General features: G+C 33.8%; 1 protein-coding gene and 1 long non-coding RNA gene across 9 annotated transcripts; both read left to right on the forward strand.

Moving 5' to 3' along the window:
- Positions 1–246: 246 nt before the first annotated feature.
- On the forward strand, positions 247–1,908 carry LOC122277445. The gene is made up of 2 exons (XR_006229012.1): positions 247–545; positions 1,602–1,908. It is a non-coding gene; the product is annotated as an uncharacterized LOC122277445 (long non-coding RNA).
- A 3,013-nt stretch (positions 1,909–4,921) lies between these two features.
- On the forward strand, positions 4,922–19,406 carry LOC122276503 (histidinol dehydrogenase, chloroplastic). 8 transcript variants are annotated; one of them, XM_043086278.1, is made up of 15 exons: positions 4,922–5,083; positions 5,223–5,374; positions 5,704–5,825; positions 5,947–5,999; positions 6,148–6,220; positions 6,302–6,403; positions 6,481–6,582; positions 6,692–6,763; positions 6,830–6,892; positions 7,021–7,062; positions 8,345–8,404; positions 8,545–8,655; positions 9,271–9,441; positions 17,961–18,051; positions 18,779–19,406. In XM_043086278.1, exons 2-15 carry the CDS (start codon positions 5,269–5,271, stop codon positions 19,060–19,062), a joined length of 1,452 nt encoding a protein of 483 aa, XP_042942212.1. In that variant the 5' UTR covers positions 4,922–5,083; positions 5,223–5,268; the 3' UTR covers positions 19,063–19,406. The 8 variants fall into 8 exon arrangements, with proteins under 8 accessions (XP_042942212.1, XP_042942213.1, XP_042942217.1 ...); XM_043086279.1 differs by having other exon boundaries at positions 4,933–5,083; positions 5,263–5,374; XM_043086283.1 differs by having other exon boundaries at positions 4,933–5,083; positions 5,277–5,374.
- Positions 19,407–19,645: the final 239 nt, after the last annotated feature.

Here is a 19,645-nt window from a genome sequence, read left to right on the forward strand (position 1 = left end):
ATATATATAAAGGTAATGTTATATACAGTTTTAAAATGTGTAATTTTATGCATTTCTCTTGAAAAATAGAATCTATTATTAAAAAATAATTTTTTCACATAAATTTTAGATCTATCCACTTTTTTCAAAGAAAATTCATGTGAATTTAACATTCAAAAATTACAAATATCATTTCTAAAAAGATATAGGTACTTGAGGGTGTAAAACGAAACTTTTTATAGTTAAGGATGTAAAAAATAAAAAATAAGAGCATTCATATTCGGTTTCGCATCTTCCCTTCATCTCTATATTTTGGAGAAAGTTTTAGGGTTTTCAACCAAAACCTCTCTCCATTCCAATCCATAAAATAGGGATGAAATTTACAGATGCTACAATTGCTCCCTATATTTGGGAAACCATTGTACATCCCCAAATCTGATTTTGGTTCCTGGCCTATCGTTGGTCCCTTGTCTTCTTCTCTCTCGACGGTTGGGTACCCTCCTCCGTATTGTCCCTCTCTTGTAACACAGCCACCATCGACTACAGCCTCTCCATCGGCAATTTTTGTAAGTCCTCGTATCCCTCACTCTTGGTGGCTGGATTCCCTCATTCTCTCTCGCACATTCTATTATGTTTCGACTTCCTCCATTGTTGGACTTTGTGAGAATCAAAATCCTCCATGGCTAGCCACCAAACTTCTCTATCGCATTTCATTTTTGGGATCCTCCATGGCTGGGCTCCATCCTTCTTTCTCACACAAATCTAACATACACTCAAACCCATCCATATGCTTTCATTTGAGATTTGTTCTTGGTTGTGCTGTTTTTGGATTTTTATTTTTATTTTTTATACAAGCGTGTATTTCGAGATTGCTATTGCTAGTTGTATGTATTTGGATTTTTTATATATTGCATTGCACTGATTTGTTCTTGCTAACTCAAAACCCTAGCTTTTTTTGGATCTCCCATTTGTGAATTAACTCTGATCTTTGTGGGTTTCTTTGTTATTTGCACTGAGATCTTTGTAATTTATGGTCTAGATCAAAGTTATTTGTGGCATTTGTTTGGTTTGCACTATTCTAGTTCTGCACTATTTCTAAAATTGTGCACTGATGAGAGAAATTAGATCTGTCAGTTTGCAATGTTATTGCTATTATATTTTACTTTTCTATATGATTGATTGATAACTTGCTATATGCTCAAATATTCAACTAGTAAATGCATCTTTAACCTTGGGCTTAAAAAATAGTGGTTTTGCAGTATGCAAATGACATCCAAACATATATTTATTACCACTTCCCTGTATTGACATTGAATGGTGGCAGGCTTCCATCTCATTTAGTTTAAGCCCCTAGACGATGGACATGATTGAGATATGTTTTTGCACTATAATTTCTCTTGTGCATTGAGTAAATATTGCTACCATTGCTACGTGATGTGCATTTTTGGGTCTAAACTTGCAACCATTGCCATGTGATGTGCATCTTTTGGGCCTAAACTTGCGGCCATTTTCACTATTCTATGATGGACAAAATTTCATGTTCAACTTAGTGATATTGCATTTCAGATTTTGCATGTTGTGATTTACTTCTACCTTCCTCATTTGCAACTTTTGATATTTAGGCATATTGAGTGGGGCTATGAATGGGTCTAGTCTAAGGCTGTGATGAGTGGGGTTAATTCAAAAGTGTTCAGGCATGGGGCTCCATTGATAAGGTAGGGTAATCTGAATCAGGATGGTGACCAAAGGCAACCGGGTTAATGGTTTTGCTGCCATTTGAGATTGAGCTCCTGTATTACGCATGCTGTAAATAAATAAAAACAATTCTGAACCCCATGGAACACCGTTCTTTTATGGAAGTGGACGAGAATACTCTTATATTAGACCATGTTCTGTTTTTAATCCATTACTCATTTATGTTTTGAGGAATTTCTTGTGCATTTTGCATGTTGATTTCCTGTTATCATTGGATTTTCCTTATCTAACCAGTTCAGCTATGTTGATGACAAAGAGTGGGGACATAGGAAATTAAAAATTTTCCTGTATATTACCATTCGGTTATTGAGCCACCTACCAAAATAAGTTGACAAACTTTGAATGGAAATGTTAACTGTTTGTCTACAAATTTGAAGCAACACAAATAATAATACTACCTAATGCGTAAGTCAAGTAGTAGCACTACCAATATGTCATGCTTAGAAAACAATCGTCGTAATGAATACTTAATATGTTATTGTGGCATTAAAGCATGTTGACAAACCACTCATATTGAGCAAAATGAAGGGCGGCGATTTTTTGGTTGCCAAAACTATGATGTAATCTATTGAGTAATTTTGTTGGGATTAAATTTCTGTTTTATAGTTGTAACTTGGATGTTGGTGCTTACAAATTTTATTACTTTTCAATTGTGTAGGTTGGGGAGGTTTGCAGGTATTTTTTGTTGATATGACCCAAAAATACCATCATATGGGTAAAAGAAAATTAACCTATTAAAGGCCGAACTTCATAAAATACAAGGCTCAATGGACATCCAAACCAGTAGACATCAAGTAGAAATTGATTTAGAGATGCGTAAATAAAAATTAGAGAAAACTAGTTTTATTATTCTTATTTCGATGTTGTGGTTATTTGTTTTAAAAATTTACTTTGAAAATTGTGAGGTTGGCGACATATACTAAACTTTTAGATCCGGTATATGGGGATTGTTTTAGATATTGTAATTATTATTATCTTGAATTACCTTTCATTTCAATCTCATTTACAAGTGTTTCCAATTTTGTATTTAATAACCTAGAAAAAAAACCATTAGAAAAATATGAATATTTATTATTTATATTAATTTTACTAACATTTGCATATCGGGATAAAAATAATTTTCGTGTTATAATGATTTTTAGCTAAAGCTGGAAATACTCAATAGAGGGAAAAGACAAAATAATTAGTAGTTAAGAATGGAAATGGAAATGAGAGAAAAAAAGTAATAAAAAAGAACATAAGAATATTATTTTAATAATAGGGAATGAGATATAGGTTTTATTTTATTTTATTTGGTAAATGAGTAAAATTTAGGAAAAAATTATAAGAACTGTCAATTTTAGCTAAAATTTAGAAAAAGTTATGGAGAATGGACGTGAATGCTCTAAGTGAGAGTTTGTTGAAACAAATGCAATACCCTTTTAATGGATAGGAAGCAAACAAAAATATAATTAAATGCAGAAAATTTAGAGGGGATAAAAAATAAATAGCATAAGAAAAATTCAATTCATCAATTTTACATCACACCATTGTTTTTGGTACCGTACTATACCGGCCGTTACATTTCGTACCAGTCATTGGTCCGGTAAATGTATGGTACCTATTTCGTACCAGCCTATATTTCAACCTGTACCGGTCAGTATTTCAACCTTTATCTTTTTTTTTTTTCATTTTTTCAAATTGTAATATTATTTTTTGACCCTCAATTCAGACCAGACTATTTATAATTTATATATACATATGTATTCATATATAATTTATTCATATATAGATTATTATTTTGAAATATAATTTATATATATAAATTATTTATATATCGACTATTTCGAAACAATACAAGTATCAAAATATTTTACTCTAGTACTTTAACCGGTACAACATCCGATACGGTATTCAAAACATTGCATCACACACCTATTAAGAGGGAAAAATAAAAAGATGAAAATTAAAAATCTATATGAACAAGTATATGGTATAAAACTGTTAAATAGAAGAACTTAACAAATGATGATATTTAAACAAAAAAAAAAGGAGATAAAATTTTAGGAATTTTTATGAAGTTGCGGTATCGTCGTAATTGCCAACGGGCTTTATTTCTCAATAGTAGAGGACATAATACATGTATATAATAGAAAAGGGATTTTAAAAAATAAAAAAAAAATTGAAGTATCAATTTAATAAAAATTGAAATTGAAATTCGATATATAAAAACCAAATACTACTAATCATCTACATATTATATATTAATATATGATTATCTTTTTATCATTTTATTTAAATATATTTTGTCGTGTGAAGAGTGGAATCAAGAACTTTTATGAGAAGGGCTAACTGGGCTAACTTTTCTATTGTATAACACGTTTATATAAAATAAAAAAATTAAAAAATTGTAAAATATAACTAGATCTCAATAATTTGCTACATATACATTGAAATAAAATTCTAAAAATCACAACTTAATATATGTTTTAAATTTTTGCCGATAATGTTTCATAGAATAATATTAATTCATTATTATTTTTATAATGAAATATTTAAAATTTATTTTCTTTCTAGAAACTATCAAGTGATCTTTTAAAATGTCATCTTTAATTCTAATTTGTAAGTTAGTTTATCAAGTTTCATACAAAATCTAGATATTTTTATATCACATTAAGTATATAATATTATAATTGAGACCTTAAATAATTTTTTTTTACTCAATGAAGTTTAGAGAATAAAATCTCTCAATTATTTTTCATGTAAATTATCAACTTTAAATGATTTTTCTTATACTTTTATTTTGGATTCTATATTAAGAAATCTAATATCCTATAACAAAAAAATAATCTAGAGACCCATACTAATAAATTTATTACTTTTCTTAAACTCAATTTTAATTTAATTTTGGTGAGGCCATATCTTTAAAAATAAATAATATATAAAAATTATACAAAATTTTGAAGCTATAAAAGAAAAATTAGAGAAAAAAATTTCTAAATATATAGAGATTTTAAAAATTTCTTAAAAAATATATGGAGAGTGAATTTTTTTGAAACATCATTTACTATATTTATAAAATTATAAATAAAATATAAGATATATTTTGAATTTTGTACAAACTTTTGCGGGTGCCATTACCACATAAGGTAGGTCCGCCACTGGTCTGAGGTAGGTCCGCCACTGGTCTGAGGCAGGAGAATGTAGAATTCTTTTACATAAAAATGCAAAAATTCCTGTAGTGATTTTATAATTAATAGAATAAAATAAGACAGAGAAAGATGAGGGGCACCATTTTCACCGCTCTGTAGAGACGAGTAGTCGAGTAGGCAGGGCAGCATTTTCACCATTCTGACCTAAGAGCCACCAGGTAACCAAAACAAAGCTCATACAGAAATCCCCAATTGTTTTTGGCTCTATATAATTGGTCCGGTTCTCTAAAAGCTCCAGTTTACTAGCTCTTTCTTCGGTAATCCTTATTGATTTTATTTTTTGGTGTAATACTTCAGTGTCATACTGTCATAGTGTTGCATATTTGATTGATTGAAGGTGGTGATGGACAGCCAGCTCCTCTGCTCTAAACGGGACATCTCATTGCTTAAACCCTGCTCAATTTGTGCTCGGAAAACAATTCCAAGCCGGTTTTATCGTCTGCCGGCAGGTATAAAAGTATCATTTTGATTTTATTTTTTTATTTTTTAATTTCTAAAATATGTGATTAGTTTATGGGTGCAATGCAGTCCTGAAAAAAAAAAAAGTTTGAAATCCCTTGTTGACCTTCGTTCAATGGGTTGTATGCATGGCTATAAAGTACGAAAAACTGTTTAGATTTTTTACTTCGCGAATTTGGGGATTTGGTTATGGTGGAATATTTTAAAGTGAACATGCATGTTCCTTCCTGGAGTTACTGCCTTCTCTTTATAGATGGTGGGCAATGTTTCCTGATAATTTCAATTTTCCTTGATTGCTTCTGTTCATATGTTGCGGCAGGATTTGTTTATAAAGGGATAAAGTGCTCTATGAAGTCATACAGATTATCAGACCTTTCTCGGACCGAGGTTGAAAGCCTGAAGGCTCGTCCTCGTATAGATTTCTCTTCCATTTTCAGCACGGTAGGCTTTTGGCCTTTCCTTCAACTCTGAATTAAAGTTCTTCAATAACCTGAAAATTTATTTTTGTTTTTGGGTTCAATATGAGCTACTTGATGGATTGATCATATATGCATACTATCAGGTCCAGCCCATTGTTGATGATGTTCGCAAAAGAGGCGATTCTGCAGTTAAAGAGTTGGTGCTCTTTCTCTCCTTTTTGTTATTTTTATGTTTTTATTTTATTTTATTTTACGCCATGTTTTCTGTATGTCTCCCAAGGCTTTACTTCACTGTGAAGCCCTATTAGTCACGAGGCAATATGATGTCTATATTGCTTTTGAAGCTATACTGTAAAGTTCGACAAAGTTGAACAGGAAAAGATTGTGGAAAAAGTCTCTGAGCTCCCAGATCCAGTGGTATGTAATTCACATTTTTTGGTAAAATGGAGGTCTTCTTGTCTTTTTTCTTGTTGACACATGTAGTCTTTGTAACTGCAGCTTGATCCAGTTGTCAAAGAAGCATTTGATGTGGCATATGACAATATATATGCATTTCATGTTGCTCAGAAATCTACTGAGAGAAGTGTTGAGAACATGAAAGTCAGTCAATGTTGCCTCTTGGTTATCACAGTCACATCTTTCTAGTGATGTGATTCTTTAGCGTTCTGACTTTTCAGGGTGTCAAATGCAAACGAGTGGCGAGAAGCATCTCATCTGTAGGTCTGTATGTTCCTGGGGGGACTGCAGTTTTACCTTCAACTGCTCTGATGCTTTCGGTTGTAAGTTGATCACATCTATTTTTTTTTATGGTTTATCAGCGTATAAATATATGATTGCAATTCATGGCAATTAGATTAAATTGACATGTACTTCATTCTTTTAATCCAGCCAGCACAGATTGCGGGGTGTAAAACTGTTGTTCTTGCAACTCCCCCTGGTCAGGATGGTAGCATATGCAAGGTATTTGTTCACTGTTGATGAGAATTTCTTTGGAGGAGATACTAATTCTGATCAGTTTCTTTATAGGAGGTACTATATTGTGCCAAGAAGGCTGGTGTGACTCATATCCTTAAAGCTGGTGGAGCTCAGGTTTGAAAGGACCTAAAAATATGCCCCTATGTGGTTGAGAGTATTGTGTTCTTGTGTAGGTTTATGTTTCTGCATTTATGTGTTTTAAATTTTAATATTTAATAAATCTAACATTTGTCTCTTTAAAGGCAATATCTGCCATGGCTTGGGGGACGGAATCTTGCCCTAAGGTACTATTTTCCTGTGAACTTGTCCCTTAGTTACTCTTATCCTATACTTTTTGATATTTGAACTAGTATTTATAGATAGCTTATTATTCTGACATGCGGTTCATTTTGAATAAACCGATGGAACAGGAGCGATTTTTGTTTTCTTCTTTTAGGTGTAAATGTCAGTTTGTGCATTAAGCTTGTCTTGTAAGCTATTTGTGTTTTATGCTTATCAAGCTGGTGCTTGCAAAATACTATAAGGATCCTATGCATAAGACGTGTCTATGGATAGATTTTGACATATCAACACATCCCATTGAGTCATGAAGTGATGAGGTCCATATTGAAAATGATTAAAAACATGGTGGATTCCATCCAGGAAAACAAGAAGTATTCAGGAGAAAATCCCCCTAAGCAGGGAAAAGGAATATAAAATGTTAGGAGACTGCAAAAAGAAATGAGAGGTAGAATCCTCCGTTCAAGCAAATAAAGTACTTGAAAAAGTGCCTTGGGTAGTTAAGTCTAAAAGAGGGATGTTCCACTTTCCATTGACAAGTTGGTTATCTCTAACTTAACAATCCATGTTATGTCTACTGTCAAATGACCTTTCCAACTTAATGTTTCTAATGTGGTTAGTCTGCCAGAATTATAGGGTGCAAGGTATCCTCTTTGCCTATGAAATACCTTGGCCTAGTGTGATTGAAAAGATTGAGCTCTGATTGGCTGGTTGGAAAAGGATGTATTTTTCTGAAGGAGTAGGATCTGGATCACCTTTATCAAATATTTCTTGTTTCTATTTTCCTTCCCTACTAGCATGGCTAGTAGAATAGAGAAGTTACAGCAAGACTTTTTATGAAGCAGGCTAGTTGAATAATTCAAATTCCTCTTAGTAGACTTAGCCAAGGTGTGCTCTTCAAATTCTAACTGAGGTTTAGGAGTCTTTAAGATTTGTTTTTGTTTTTTTTTTTTTTCAATCATGCCTTTCTAGGGAAGTGACTTTGGCATTACCAACATGAGAAGAATGCTTTGTGGAAAGTTGCAGTGAAGAGTTTCATGATCCACATCTTGCCCTTCTTTTTAAACACACACATATTTAAGCAGTCAAATTAGACTTGAGGTGGATGGAGGCTCTAGGACTAAATTCCGGCATGACTTATGGTGTTTTGATATGGTCCTCAAGAAAATTAATTGATCTATAGAAAAAGTACTCACAAAACTTCAAAAATGTTTTATATCCTTCTATGATTTTGAATATGAATTTTTAATTTTTCTTACATTTTTTTCCTTTTTCTCATGATTGCAGGTTGAGAAGATTTTTGGCCCTGGAAATCAATATGTCACTGCTGCGAAAATGATTCTCCAAGTATGCTTGCTTTTTGTTGATCTAGAACTTGTTCTCATGGCTGATATTTTGTGTTATTGTTATAACTTGTATAAGTGAATTTCCTGCTATATATTCACTTGTTTCTGAATGTTTTTTTCTCTTTCCAATTTCCATTTCAGAACAGTGAAGCCATGATCTCAATTGACATGCCCGCAGGCCCTTCAGAAGTTTTGGTCATTGCTGATAGACATGCCAATCCTGTTCACGTAGCTTCAGATTTGCTTTCCCAGGTGCATACTTGCATCAAAATGCTTCTTTTCTTTTTCTGATAGAGCATTTCCATAGCGAAATGATTGATGCTGCTGCTTTGTTTTCGTTTCTCAAATAATTAAACTGTGACTGAAAAAATCAATTCCTTGAAGGCTGAAAATCATCAAATCATCCTGTTTAATGAAGTATTATGTTATTACCAGTCTAACTTTAGTTAGAACTGAAAATCATCCTGCTTTATGAAGTACTATATTTTAGGTAGTCTTACTTTTGTTAGAAGCTAAGTTCAATCACATCAAGTTTTCTGTTTGCCTAACCAAAATAACTAAGTTTAACATCTTACTTTCCTGTACATTAGAACAAGCTGCAAAAACAATCTAAAGTCCTGTCGGATCACTTCTTACCTATAACTTCTCTTCTCTTCTCTTCCCATATAACTTAAATTTCCAAACACACTATGTTGTTGCCTTTTTATGTTCCTTATAGGTGTGGATGGTGGATTCTCTTTTAACTTCATGCTTTCTTCTTTTTGAGAGTAAACTTACTTTACTACACATGCATAACAAACTATTTCTGCTTTAGTTTATTAAATGCTTGTACCTAAGTGTGATGCCTTAAGTGACTTGTAATTTCAGGCTGAGCATGGTCCTGATAGTCAGGTTGTTCTTGTCATCACTGGCGATGGCGTAGATTTAGAAGCTATAGAGAAGGAGATTAAGCAGCAGTGCCAAAGTCTTCCAAGGGGAGAGATTGCTTTGAAAGCATTGAGCCACAGTTACACAGTTTTTGCTCGTGATATGGTTGAGGTTAGTCCTATTATCATGACTAGATGTTTCTAATACTCATCAACCCATTTTATGTGCATCTTTAGGGTATTTTACAGTTGTGTCCGGCATTTCCATGCATGAAATGTTCGATCTCTAAAGTTTCCAAGAGTTGGAGAGTCCTGTTGATAGATGTGTGTATCAGTTTGGTTTTTGTTGCTTTGACGGGTCTGACTTCGTTGGTTTTTTTTTTTTTAAATTAATTAATTAATTACTTTTATTTATTTATTTATTTTTTAAATACATAAAAAGTGTGTTTGAGAAAGACTCCCAGAGCTGCAACCTGTGATCTCATCATTGCTTTCCTGTGTATAGCGCAGTTGTAAATCTTGATTGTCTCCATCACCTTAGATCATATATACTCTTAGATATCTATACATGAAAATTGAAGGCGGGGGGAAACCTTGGCAGCCCTACTAAAAAGTGTGTTCTAGAAAGACTTCATTGGTTTTTTTTAAATACATAAAAAGTGTGTTCAAGAAAGACCAGAGCTGCAACTTGTGATCTCATCATTGCTTTCCTGTGTGGTGCAGTTGTAAATCTTGATTGTGTCCATCACCTTAGATCATATATACTCTTAGATATCTATACATGAAAATTGAAGGCATGGGAAAGCCTTGGCAGCCCTACTAGCTTTGCATGAAGCCAACATTCTTAAGTTGACAAGTCATTTTTTAGGGAGATTTGTTGAGGGTAGGCCAAGCTATCCAAAGCAAGGAGTGCAATGACCAGTATGTAGGGCTGTAAACGAGCCGAGTTCGAGCGAGCCTGGAGTGTGCGAGCTCGGCTCGTTCACTACTCGAGTCGAGCTTGGGCTCGGCTCGTTTATCAGCCGAGCCTAGGAGCCAGTTCAAGCTCGGCTCGTATAGTAGGTAAAAGAACTCGAGCTCGGCTCGAGCTCGATTATGTTAACGAGCCGAGCCCAAGCTCGACTCGAGCTCGGCTCGTTTATGTCAAAAATTCCTCTAATTAAATTATTTATATAAACATATAAAATTAGAAAAATAAAATAAATGCATCAATACTGATAACAAATTAAATACAAATTTACATTAAGAGTATTATGGTTATGGACTTATGGTACAATATTAGACGAAGCTTTACATCTTAACGGAACAAGTGAATAAAAAAATTAATTACAATTTACAGCAATAAATTATGAAATAATATACATTATATTTCAAAACAAACAATAGGCTGTCAAATGACAAAATCCTCAGTCTTCATGGAATCATGCATGGAGCCAGCCAGAAATACATTGTTGCCCTGCATACACTAATACACTAAAAAAATTGGTGTTATTTTTAATCCCTTGCTCAAGTACCATTAACTTAGCAATACTATCAAGGGATATTCCACAGAAAATGCAAAACTTAATTTGCCATGAAAAATCAATATCATATCTCTAACAAGTTACACAATACAATTATACAGGCAATATCATAAATAAATATGTGCATTAGGGATTTAGACAAGTCAATACAATCTGATATCACCGTGACAGTCACATAAGTCAGCTTAGTTCCCAAAATCTGATAGAAATATGTGCATCAGTGATTCAGCAAAGTTACCAAATGCTGCATATATGCAGTTACCATAGAACAGATCCAAAACAACGACCCAGCAATAGGCAATAGCCAATAGGCATGACTCATATCAGCCAGAAAACAAACTGTGAGGTAGACAAGTTGACAACTTCAATGGGCACACACAGAAAATACACATAACTCAATACTCTCATACCAGCCACAAAATATCAATACAAAGTAGATACAAAATGCAGTTTGAGACAGTTACCAGCCACAGGCCCACAATACTCTCATTCTCATACCATTGGCAGTTACCAAATAAGTTACCAAAGAAATTACAAGTTCATAACAAGTTACCAAAGTTCAACAAAATCAGCCAGACAAACATATAGATGGCCAACTGCAGTGTCCAAAACAGATGTTCACAACAAGTTACCAAAGTTTGAAATTAATCTCATTCTTCTAACTGCAGACTGCAGTTACCAAAATTTGAACATTCACAATGACAGGAAGTTACCAAACTTATACAAAATCGGAGTTCACCATGTCAGAAGTCAACAAGTTCCCAAACTTGAAGAAAATCACCATGACAACCTGCACACACTGATCCAGTAAAAAAACATTAATATAATTTTTATTCCCTTGCAAAATTACTCAAGTACTTTTAACTTAGTAATATTGTCAAGGGATGTTTGCAATGCAAAATTTAATTTGCCATTTAAAGTAAATTAAGGAAATCTGGATGGTGAAGAGTTAGAACTTAGAAATTACCTGAACTATCATGACTCATATCATCCCAAACAAAATCAAATAGAACAACCAAACTGTCCAAATATTACAAAGTAAACTGTCCAAATATCATATAGCAAATAATATAGACTAAACAAAAAAAATCAGATAAAACTAGAAAACTGCCCAAATGCTCCATTTTTTCAACATGCTCAAAAAACAGAATGTAAGTTTGTATGGGCCTATTGCTGTGGCAAGAGAATATGAGTTTCTGATGGGACATCCATCTATTGACAAGAAAAAAACAGTAGTTAGTATTTTTGTGAATAAATTAATAATAGTAAGTATAAAATAGTATAATAGCAATAGGCAATTAAAATAAATAAAATACACTTACAGAATTTGTGGATGATCTTTTAAGGCCATATAGTGCTCTAACCCAATCAGACCCACATAACAACATCTGGACAGTTTCAGTCTTCAATGAAGCTCTATGAGGATCAATGACTCTGCCTCCTGCGCTGAATGTTGATTCTGAGCTAACTGTGGTAATTGGAGTAGCCAAAATATCTCGGGCCAGTTTGGACAAAGTTCGAAACTTGAGACTATTTGTTTTCCACCATTCCAAGGCATCAAAACTTGCATCTGAACTCTCTTCACAAATATAAATGCTCTCCTCTAAATAATTGTCCAGTTCTGATTTACTAGGCTGCACGGTATCAACACTTCTAACAAAAGATTTAAATAATGACTGGCCACTCTGCATGCTTCTCCCAGTCCCAACACTTGAGGAAGAACCAGATACATTCATTCGAGCATTATCCTGCTCTCTTTGTGCCTCAAGAGTTGAATTGTATTCATGAACATACTCATTATATAACTCAAGCAACACAGCAGACACATGATCAATATTCTTTGCAGCCTCCGGCCCGTGATAAATTAAAGGAAAACAAAACTGGATCAGGACCATTTTAAATCTAGGATCTAACACCGCAGCAATTGACATCAATAGATTACACTCCCCCCAATATTTGTCAAACTTAGCACTCATTTTTCTTACCATTGATTTCATGTACTCATTCTCATCTCTACTCTTCTTACCTAAGATGTCTTTCATTCTCCAAACTTCAGAAAGAAATAAGTTTGCTGTTGGGTAATCACTTCCAGATACAATATTGGTGACTTCATTGAAAATAGCTAATAGTTGACAAACATTTTCAACTTGCCCCCACTCTTCAACAGTTGGAACCCACTCAAAACATCTATCTCTATCACCATATCTAGGAAAAACTTCTTTGAACTGAATTGCAGCATCCAACATTAAATAAGTGCTGTTCCATCTTGTAGGCACATCTAAAATCAGTTTCTTTGAGGGCAATTGTAACTGTTTTGCAATTTCACTAAACTGTTTTAGCCTACTCTCCGATGCTACCAGATATTTTATACCATCTCTAACACAATCAACAATATCCCTAATCTCCCCAAGTCCATACTGTACAAGTAAATTTGTTATATGTGCACAACAACGTACATGAAACAGTTGGCCACTTACAGACAGTGTTTTCTTCAATCTAAAATCATCTTTCAAGATCCGAATGGCAACATCATTAGAACTAGCATTGTCAACAGTAATTGAACTAATTTTATTCTCAATCCCCCAACTTTGGAAACACTTTTCTAAAGCATCAGTAATAAGAAGGCCAGTATGTGGAGGTGACACATTACAAAAGTTCAAGACACGCCTCTGAAGGTGCCAATCAGAGTCTATAAAATGACATGTCACTACCATATATGAAAGTTTTTGACAAGAAGTCCACATGTCAGTTGTGATATGAACCTTATTCACATGTTTAAGCAAAGCCCTTAACTTTGTCCTTTCATTCTCATAAGTTCTCATGCATTCTTTCTTTGCAGCAGCCCGAGACATTTTTTCCCAATATGGAGTGTTTGCACTCATGAATCTATTAAATACCACATGTTCCATTAAAGAGAATGGATATTCATGGTAAAGTATCATATGAGAAGCAAGCTCTCGGACCCTATTACGATCATAGGTAAAGTTTGAGACAGTGAAGGCACCATCTGCCTCCTTAGATTCAACTGCTAAGATTTTTTGTTTTTTCTTAGACCCCATGTATGGCAAACAAGTCAGCAGGTGCCTACGTAATGTAGTGGTAGAACTTGAGCGAGAAGCTTTAAATATAGTTTTACACCACTTACATTGAGGCTGTTTAACCCCATTGCTATCAACTTCAACAAAATCCTTCCATACATCAGAAGTCCTCTTTCTTTTTTTTCTTTCATAGGCTACTGTTTGAACTTCTGTGGAAGGGCCCTCAGTAGACACAGTATTAGGGGCCTGAGAATTTTGGGCAGTGTCTCTATCATTATCAGATATGGCCTCTACTAAGCTAATCCCAACAGAGTTTTCATTTTCATACTCCTCTACCGGATCAACATCATTAACTGGATCACCCATTTGGTGGGATCTAGATAAATTGTAAACACAAAACCAGAAACATCCAATAAGCATGGGATCACAGACCAGAATTCAAAACAACCTTTCAACTTGGTGGCTCAAGGTGCCACCAGAAGGCAAGGATACTAAAAGATGTTAAAGTCAAAACAATTTCACAATAACAGTTTTGTTATACAGCCCTGCCTTGATGGCTCAATGTGCCTCCAAAAGGCAAGGCTGATATAGTTGATTTAATTCAACTAAAACATATGTTAAAGTCAAACTAATTTGACTTTAACAGTTTTAGTATTCAATCTTGCCTTAGTGGCCCGATGTGCCTCCAGAAGCAAGGCACCTCAACAACATAAACATAAAAGAAACTGGATAAAACTTGCCACAAAAACATAAAAAACACAAATGCCATTTCATACTTGTAATTAGAACAGAAACACAAAACAGATTGGAACATATTAATCAAGCAACACAATTTTATGGCATACATTAAATACTTGAAGCAAGAACAATGTATAAACATTTATAATCAATCAAAACAGATTCTACATATGCATATTTAAGTACTTGGAATTAGAACATAAACAAAAAACAGATTGGATAAGAATTAAGATGAATCAAGTAACACATGGTAAAGATAACATGAATTAAATACTTGAAGCAATCATAATATATGATCCTTTATAATCAACCAAAACAGATTCAAAAAAGTATATTGAAATACTTGAAATTAGAACATAAACACAGTTACACAACTACAAGACAGATTGTAAATTTAATACTTGAAGCAATCACCATATATGATACTTTATAAGCAACCAAAACAGATTCAAAAATTATATTTAAATACTTGAAATTAGAACATAAACACAGTTACACAACTACAAGACATATTGTAAATTTAATACAACCAGCAATCACCATATATGATACTTTATAAGCAACCAAAACAGATTCAAAAATTATATTTAAATACTTGAAATTAGAACATAAACACAGTTACACAACTACAAGACAGATTGTAAATTTAATACAACCAATACATGTTAAATAATCAAGGTGCACCACTACTTAAGGCCAAAATCACCATAGGATCAGATTAATCAACCCAAACATGAACAATAAAGCATTATTAAATAGTTCAAGCAAGAACATAAACAATCATTAAATAACAATTAACTTGAGAGGCTGAGAGAACTCACTTGCGAGTATAAATTTTTCTTTGAGCACAACTCAGTAGGCAAGATGATTAGCCAAGCAGCAAAGACAGATATAAAAGCACAAAGCTCAAGTTAGACGCCAAGTTCTAGCTTTTGTAAGCAATAGCAAAATAACCAAAACAGGGCATATTCAACTATTACAAATCAAAAGAAAAAATTAAAATTAAATCATAAACTTAACAATCAAAGTGATGGACAACCAAAACAGTCATAGTCTCAGTGTCTCACAGTTACCAAAATTAGCATATACGACTGCTTCATGATCACGATTCATGAATGACAGTGTACTTAGATGAAATCATGTAGATCTATTGTGCCCACAATACCACAAATCACAATATGAAAAAGAGTTAGGATAGAACCAGAAATGGGCATTGAAAATAGCTACATAAAACTATAACTAGATAAATCAATCAAATCTGCCAACATTCCCAACCAAATGCGTAGAAAAAGGAAACTAAATTGGGTAATCGACTCGTAGATGGACGAATCGACGAACCAGAGAACCACAATCCACAAAATCAGGGAACCACAGTGGTTGGGAGTCATAAATGCATGCATTTAATGACCCATTTGTCGAGGACCGGCTGCTTTCTCAGAGGCTGAGATTACAGCCATGGTTCCCCTCCAAAACGGCCGCTGACTGCAGTCTGCTAGGGTTTCTAGCAGACTGCAGAAGCAGCCATTTTCACTGGACGGCCCGAGGCCCCTCGAGAAGAAAGCTGCCCAAATGCACCACACAAACCGAATGATAGATTAAGATGGCATATAGGAGGTAACCAGTAAATAGTAATCGGTGTAACCGTGTAGACATAAGAGATTCAGAGAATGGATAACAGGAGAAGAAGCTAGGGTTTCTCGATGGGTCTGAGAGTGAGAGGAGAGAAAGTGAAGCGGCAAGGCCGAGAGAGTGAAAGTGAAAGTGAAACGGCGCAGCAGTAACTATAGAAGACTCGGGAAGCCCGAAGCATTGTAAGTTGTAACCCTAGGGTAAATGTGCCTCCATTAAAATCCAACGGCTCCAAAGTCTTAAGAAAAAGTAACCACATATCCAACGGTTCAAATCAATCTAGGGTTTAATCGGATTGGACTCTTTAATATAATTTATACTAGCATAAATAAATATATGTAAATATTATTCTATTAACATAAATACTATAATCTATGCATTATAAATTATAATACTATAGTTTTTTTTTTATATTATAATTTTTATAATTAGCAAGTAGTGACTGTAGTGTTGTAAAAAAAACTATAATTATTTATAATAATTAATTATATTATAAAATTGTCTAATATTATATTTTATCAAACATTCTCCAAATTGGTATTCATGATATAAATTTATAGTTATATTAATTAGTATAATATAATAATACTATAGGCTAATACCGTATATTAACCAAAAAGAGTATTCTATTCTAGAAAATATTATAAGTTATAAATTATAATGCATGTTAATTGTTATATAAATTAATTTTTAAAATTAGCAAGTAGTGTTGCAAATTCGTAGAATATATAATGATATAATCTAAGAATCATAAGTGATAAGTATTTAATAATTATGTTATGATAGATTAATAAAAATATTGTAAATAGAATGATATAATTATGATTTATGAGTGATATGTTATAGGGCAATAAGTTATGACTATAGCTTATAGACTATAGCCTAGAGCCTTATTATCCTATAAGCATAACTTCTTATATGACATTTCACTATTTGATAAGAATAAGATAAATATATCAATATCATATATTAATATTATAAATTAAATATATAAACTTATAGTATATGTAGAAGAAAATGTTTAACTATAAGTCACTATAATTCTATATACATAATTAATAATACATATATAATTATTGATTATTATATATATATTTTATATTTTACTATATATGTATAAATATATACGAGTCGAGCTCACGAGTCGAGTCGAGCTTTATACGAGTATATTCACGAACATTAATCGAGTCGGTCGAGTTTTATACGAGTTTGTATCGTTTAATAATCGAGTTTATTTCTGTGTTTACGAACGGCCCATTTAATATTCGATTCGAGCCGATTTCGAGTTTATTCGAGTCGAATTCGAGCTGCCTGTCGAGTAGCCTGTTTATTTTACAGCCCTACCAGTATGTTGGTCCAGAAATTACTGATATCACAAGGAATGTGGTTCATAATGAATTTTTGGACTTCAGGTTCATGCCACAAAGGCACAAATTGCAAACTGTGCAGCGCATAACTTGGCTAGATGGTGACTCACAAATCCTTATGTGGGCGTATAACAATTACCAATTGTCTGTAGACGTTTTTAATGCTAACAATCTATTGTACTCCCCTTGTTTTGCACCATTAGTAGAATATTTCTCAAGTGGCTTAGGAAAAAAGAAAAAACTTGATGATATGAAATATGTAGATCCTTTGCCTTTATCGCTCTCATATAATCATTGGTATGTGATGTGCACAAAAGCACGTGTGTGTATACTTGAAAATGTTTTTGCTTATATGTCTTGCTGTTTGAAATAACTTTTCTTTTTTGGTCATTTCAGGCAGTCTCTTTCTCAAACATGTATGCACCTGAGCATCTGATTATTAATGTGAAGGATGCAGAAAAGTGGGAGAGTTTCATTGAGAACGCAGGTGAACTATTGTAATTTTGGCATCATAATTATCTGCACTCTACTTTTTATTATTTATGGATGTTGAAGTACCTTTGAAAATGCTAAGGGTTTTGCAGTCTAGTCCACACTTTTTTTCCCTGAGCAGTGTCATTCCTTTTAAGGGAGGTTCTTTTTCTTATTGGCACTGGGTGTCTGGGAATAAAGTCCCAACTTATTTTAGGGGTGCACAGGCTCTCGGCAAGGAGTTTTCCACCAGTCCAAGGGTTTGAACCTTAGATCTAGAGAGATCATACTGCCAAGCCCAAGGCTCTTACCACTCGAACCAATCCATAGGGGTTGCTTAAGGAAAGTTCTTGGATGGGTATTTGGATATTATTCCATCCTTTTGCCTTTATTGCATAAAATGGCTGCTCTCAGGACTGACACATTGCACTAGTAGCCTGAGATTTTAGCTTCACACCAGACTGTAGACCCTACATTTGATGCCACTAAATCTATCAGTGGGAACCACAGACCTTTTGACTTTCTTCTGCCCCTGCTTGTTCAATTCATTGCAGTGGTTGAATACAATTTTCTTGTAGAATATCCCAATTATAGCAAAAGGACTGTCAAAGATCCTTCTGAAACAGAATGATATCTGGAAGACCCAATTGTGGTGGAGACTGTCGGATTGTCTTGTCAGAACTGTCTTCATATTATTTTCTCAAGTCTCAAAAGAATTATTATGGGCTTGATTCCTTCTGCAGGCTCTGTATTTTTAGGGCAGTGGACGCCAGAGAGCGTGGGAGATTATGCAAGCGGGACAAACCATGTTCTTCCAACATATGGGTATGCAAGGATGTATGGCGGCGTGTCTTTGGACTCATTCCTGAAGTACATGACAGTGCAATCTTTGACCGAGGAAGGTCTGATAAAGCTTGGGCCATATGTGGCAGCAATGGCGGAAGTTGAGGGACTTGAAGCCCACAAAAGAGCTGTAACTCTTAGGCTTCAGGATATTGAAGCTAAGCAGGTTACCGGGATGAGATGATGCTCCAATTGTGGAGAATATTGGCATTCACAAAACGTGACCATGATGGACTTACTCGCTATCAAATCCCTTGGTTACAAAGCTGCCCTCCCTAGGATATTGATTGTTGCATAATAGGGTAGCAATGTTTCTTAAACGAATCAGGTTGAGGACTTGTGTAGTTCGATCAAATATCTACAGATCTTTGTATTCCTGGTGGTCAGTTATTTTGATGAAATGTGAATGACCATAATTACGAGACACGGCCTTATACTTATTCATTGTGGGAATAAGGAAAGAAAACCTCTGGAAAACTAATTATTTTCGAATGAGTTTTGCTATATACAAGCACAGTTGCGCATTAATCTGTGTATTAATATTGATTTATTCATACTTAAAATTTAAATTAACACTGTTTTTAATAAAATCTATTTTTTGATCAATCACATCACATTGGTGTATAGATTAGTACACAATTATGCTTGCAACTATATTTTTTCCTGCAAAAAATATGTGATCACAGGTGATGTACCCTTTCCACCCTCCAAAAAATTTCTGTGAATTAAGAAAAATAGGGCTCCCAGATTTAGTAAAAGGTTTATTA

This window comes from Carya illinoinensis, chromosome 9, assembly GCF_018687715.1.
Source record: "Carya illinoinensis cultivar Pawnee chromosome 9, C.illinoinensisPawnee_v1, whole genome shotgun sequence".
Classification (NCBI taxonomy): Eukaryota; Viridiplantae; Streptophyta; class Magnoliopsida; order Fagales; family Juglandaceae; genus Carya; species Carya illinoinensis.

Excerpts from the sequence above, each read along its gene's own strand:
- LOC122276503 (XM_043086278.1), top strand. The coding sequence starts at position 5,269 with ATGGACAGCCAGCTCCTCTGCTCTAAACGGGACATCTCATTGCTTAAA. Across the intron at positions 6,583-6,691 it reads CTGCTCTGATGCTTTCGGTT|CCAGCACAGATTGCGGGGTG; the intron begins GTAAGTTGATCA and ends CTTTTAATCCAG. Across the intron at positions 18,052-18,778 it reads GAGTTTCATTGAGAACGCAG|GCTCTGTATTTTTAGGGCAG; the intron begins GTGAACTATTGT and ends TTCCTTCTGCAG.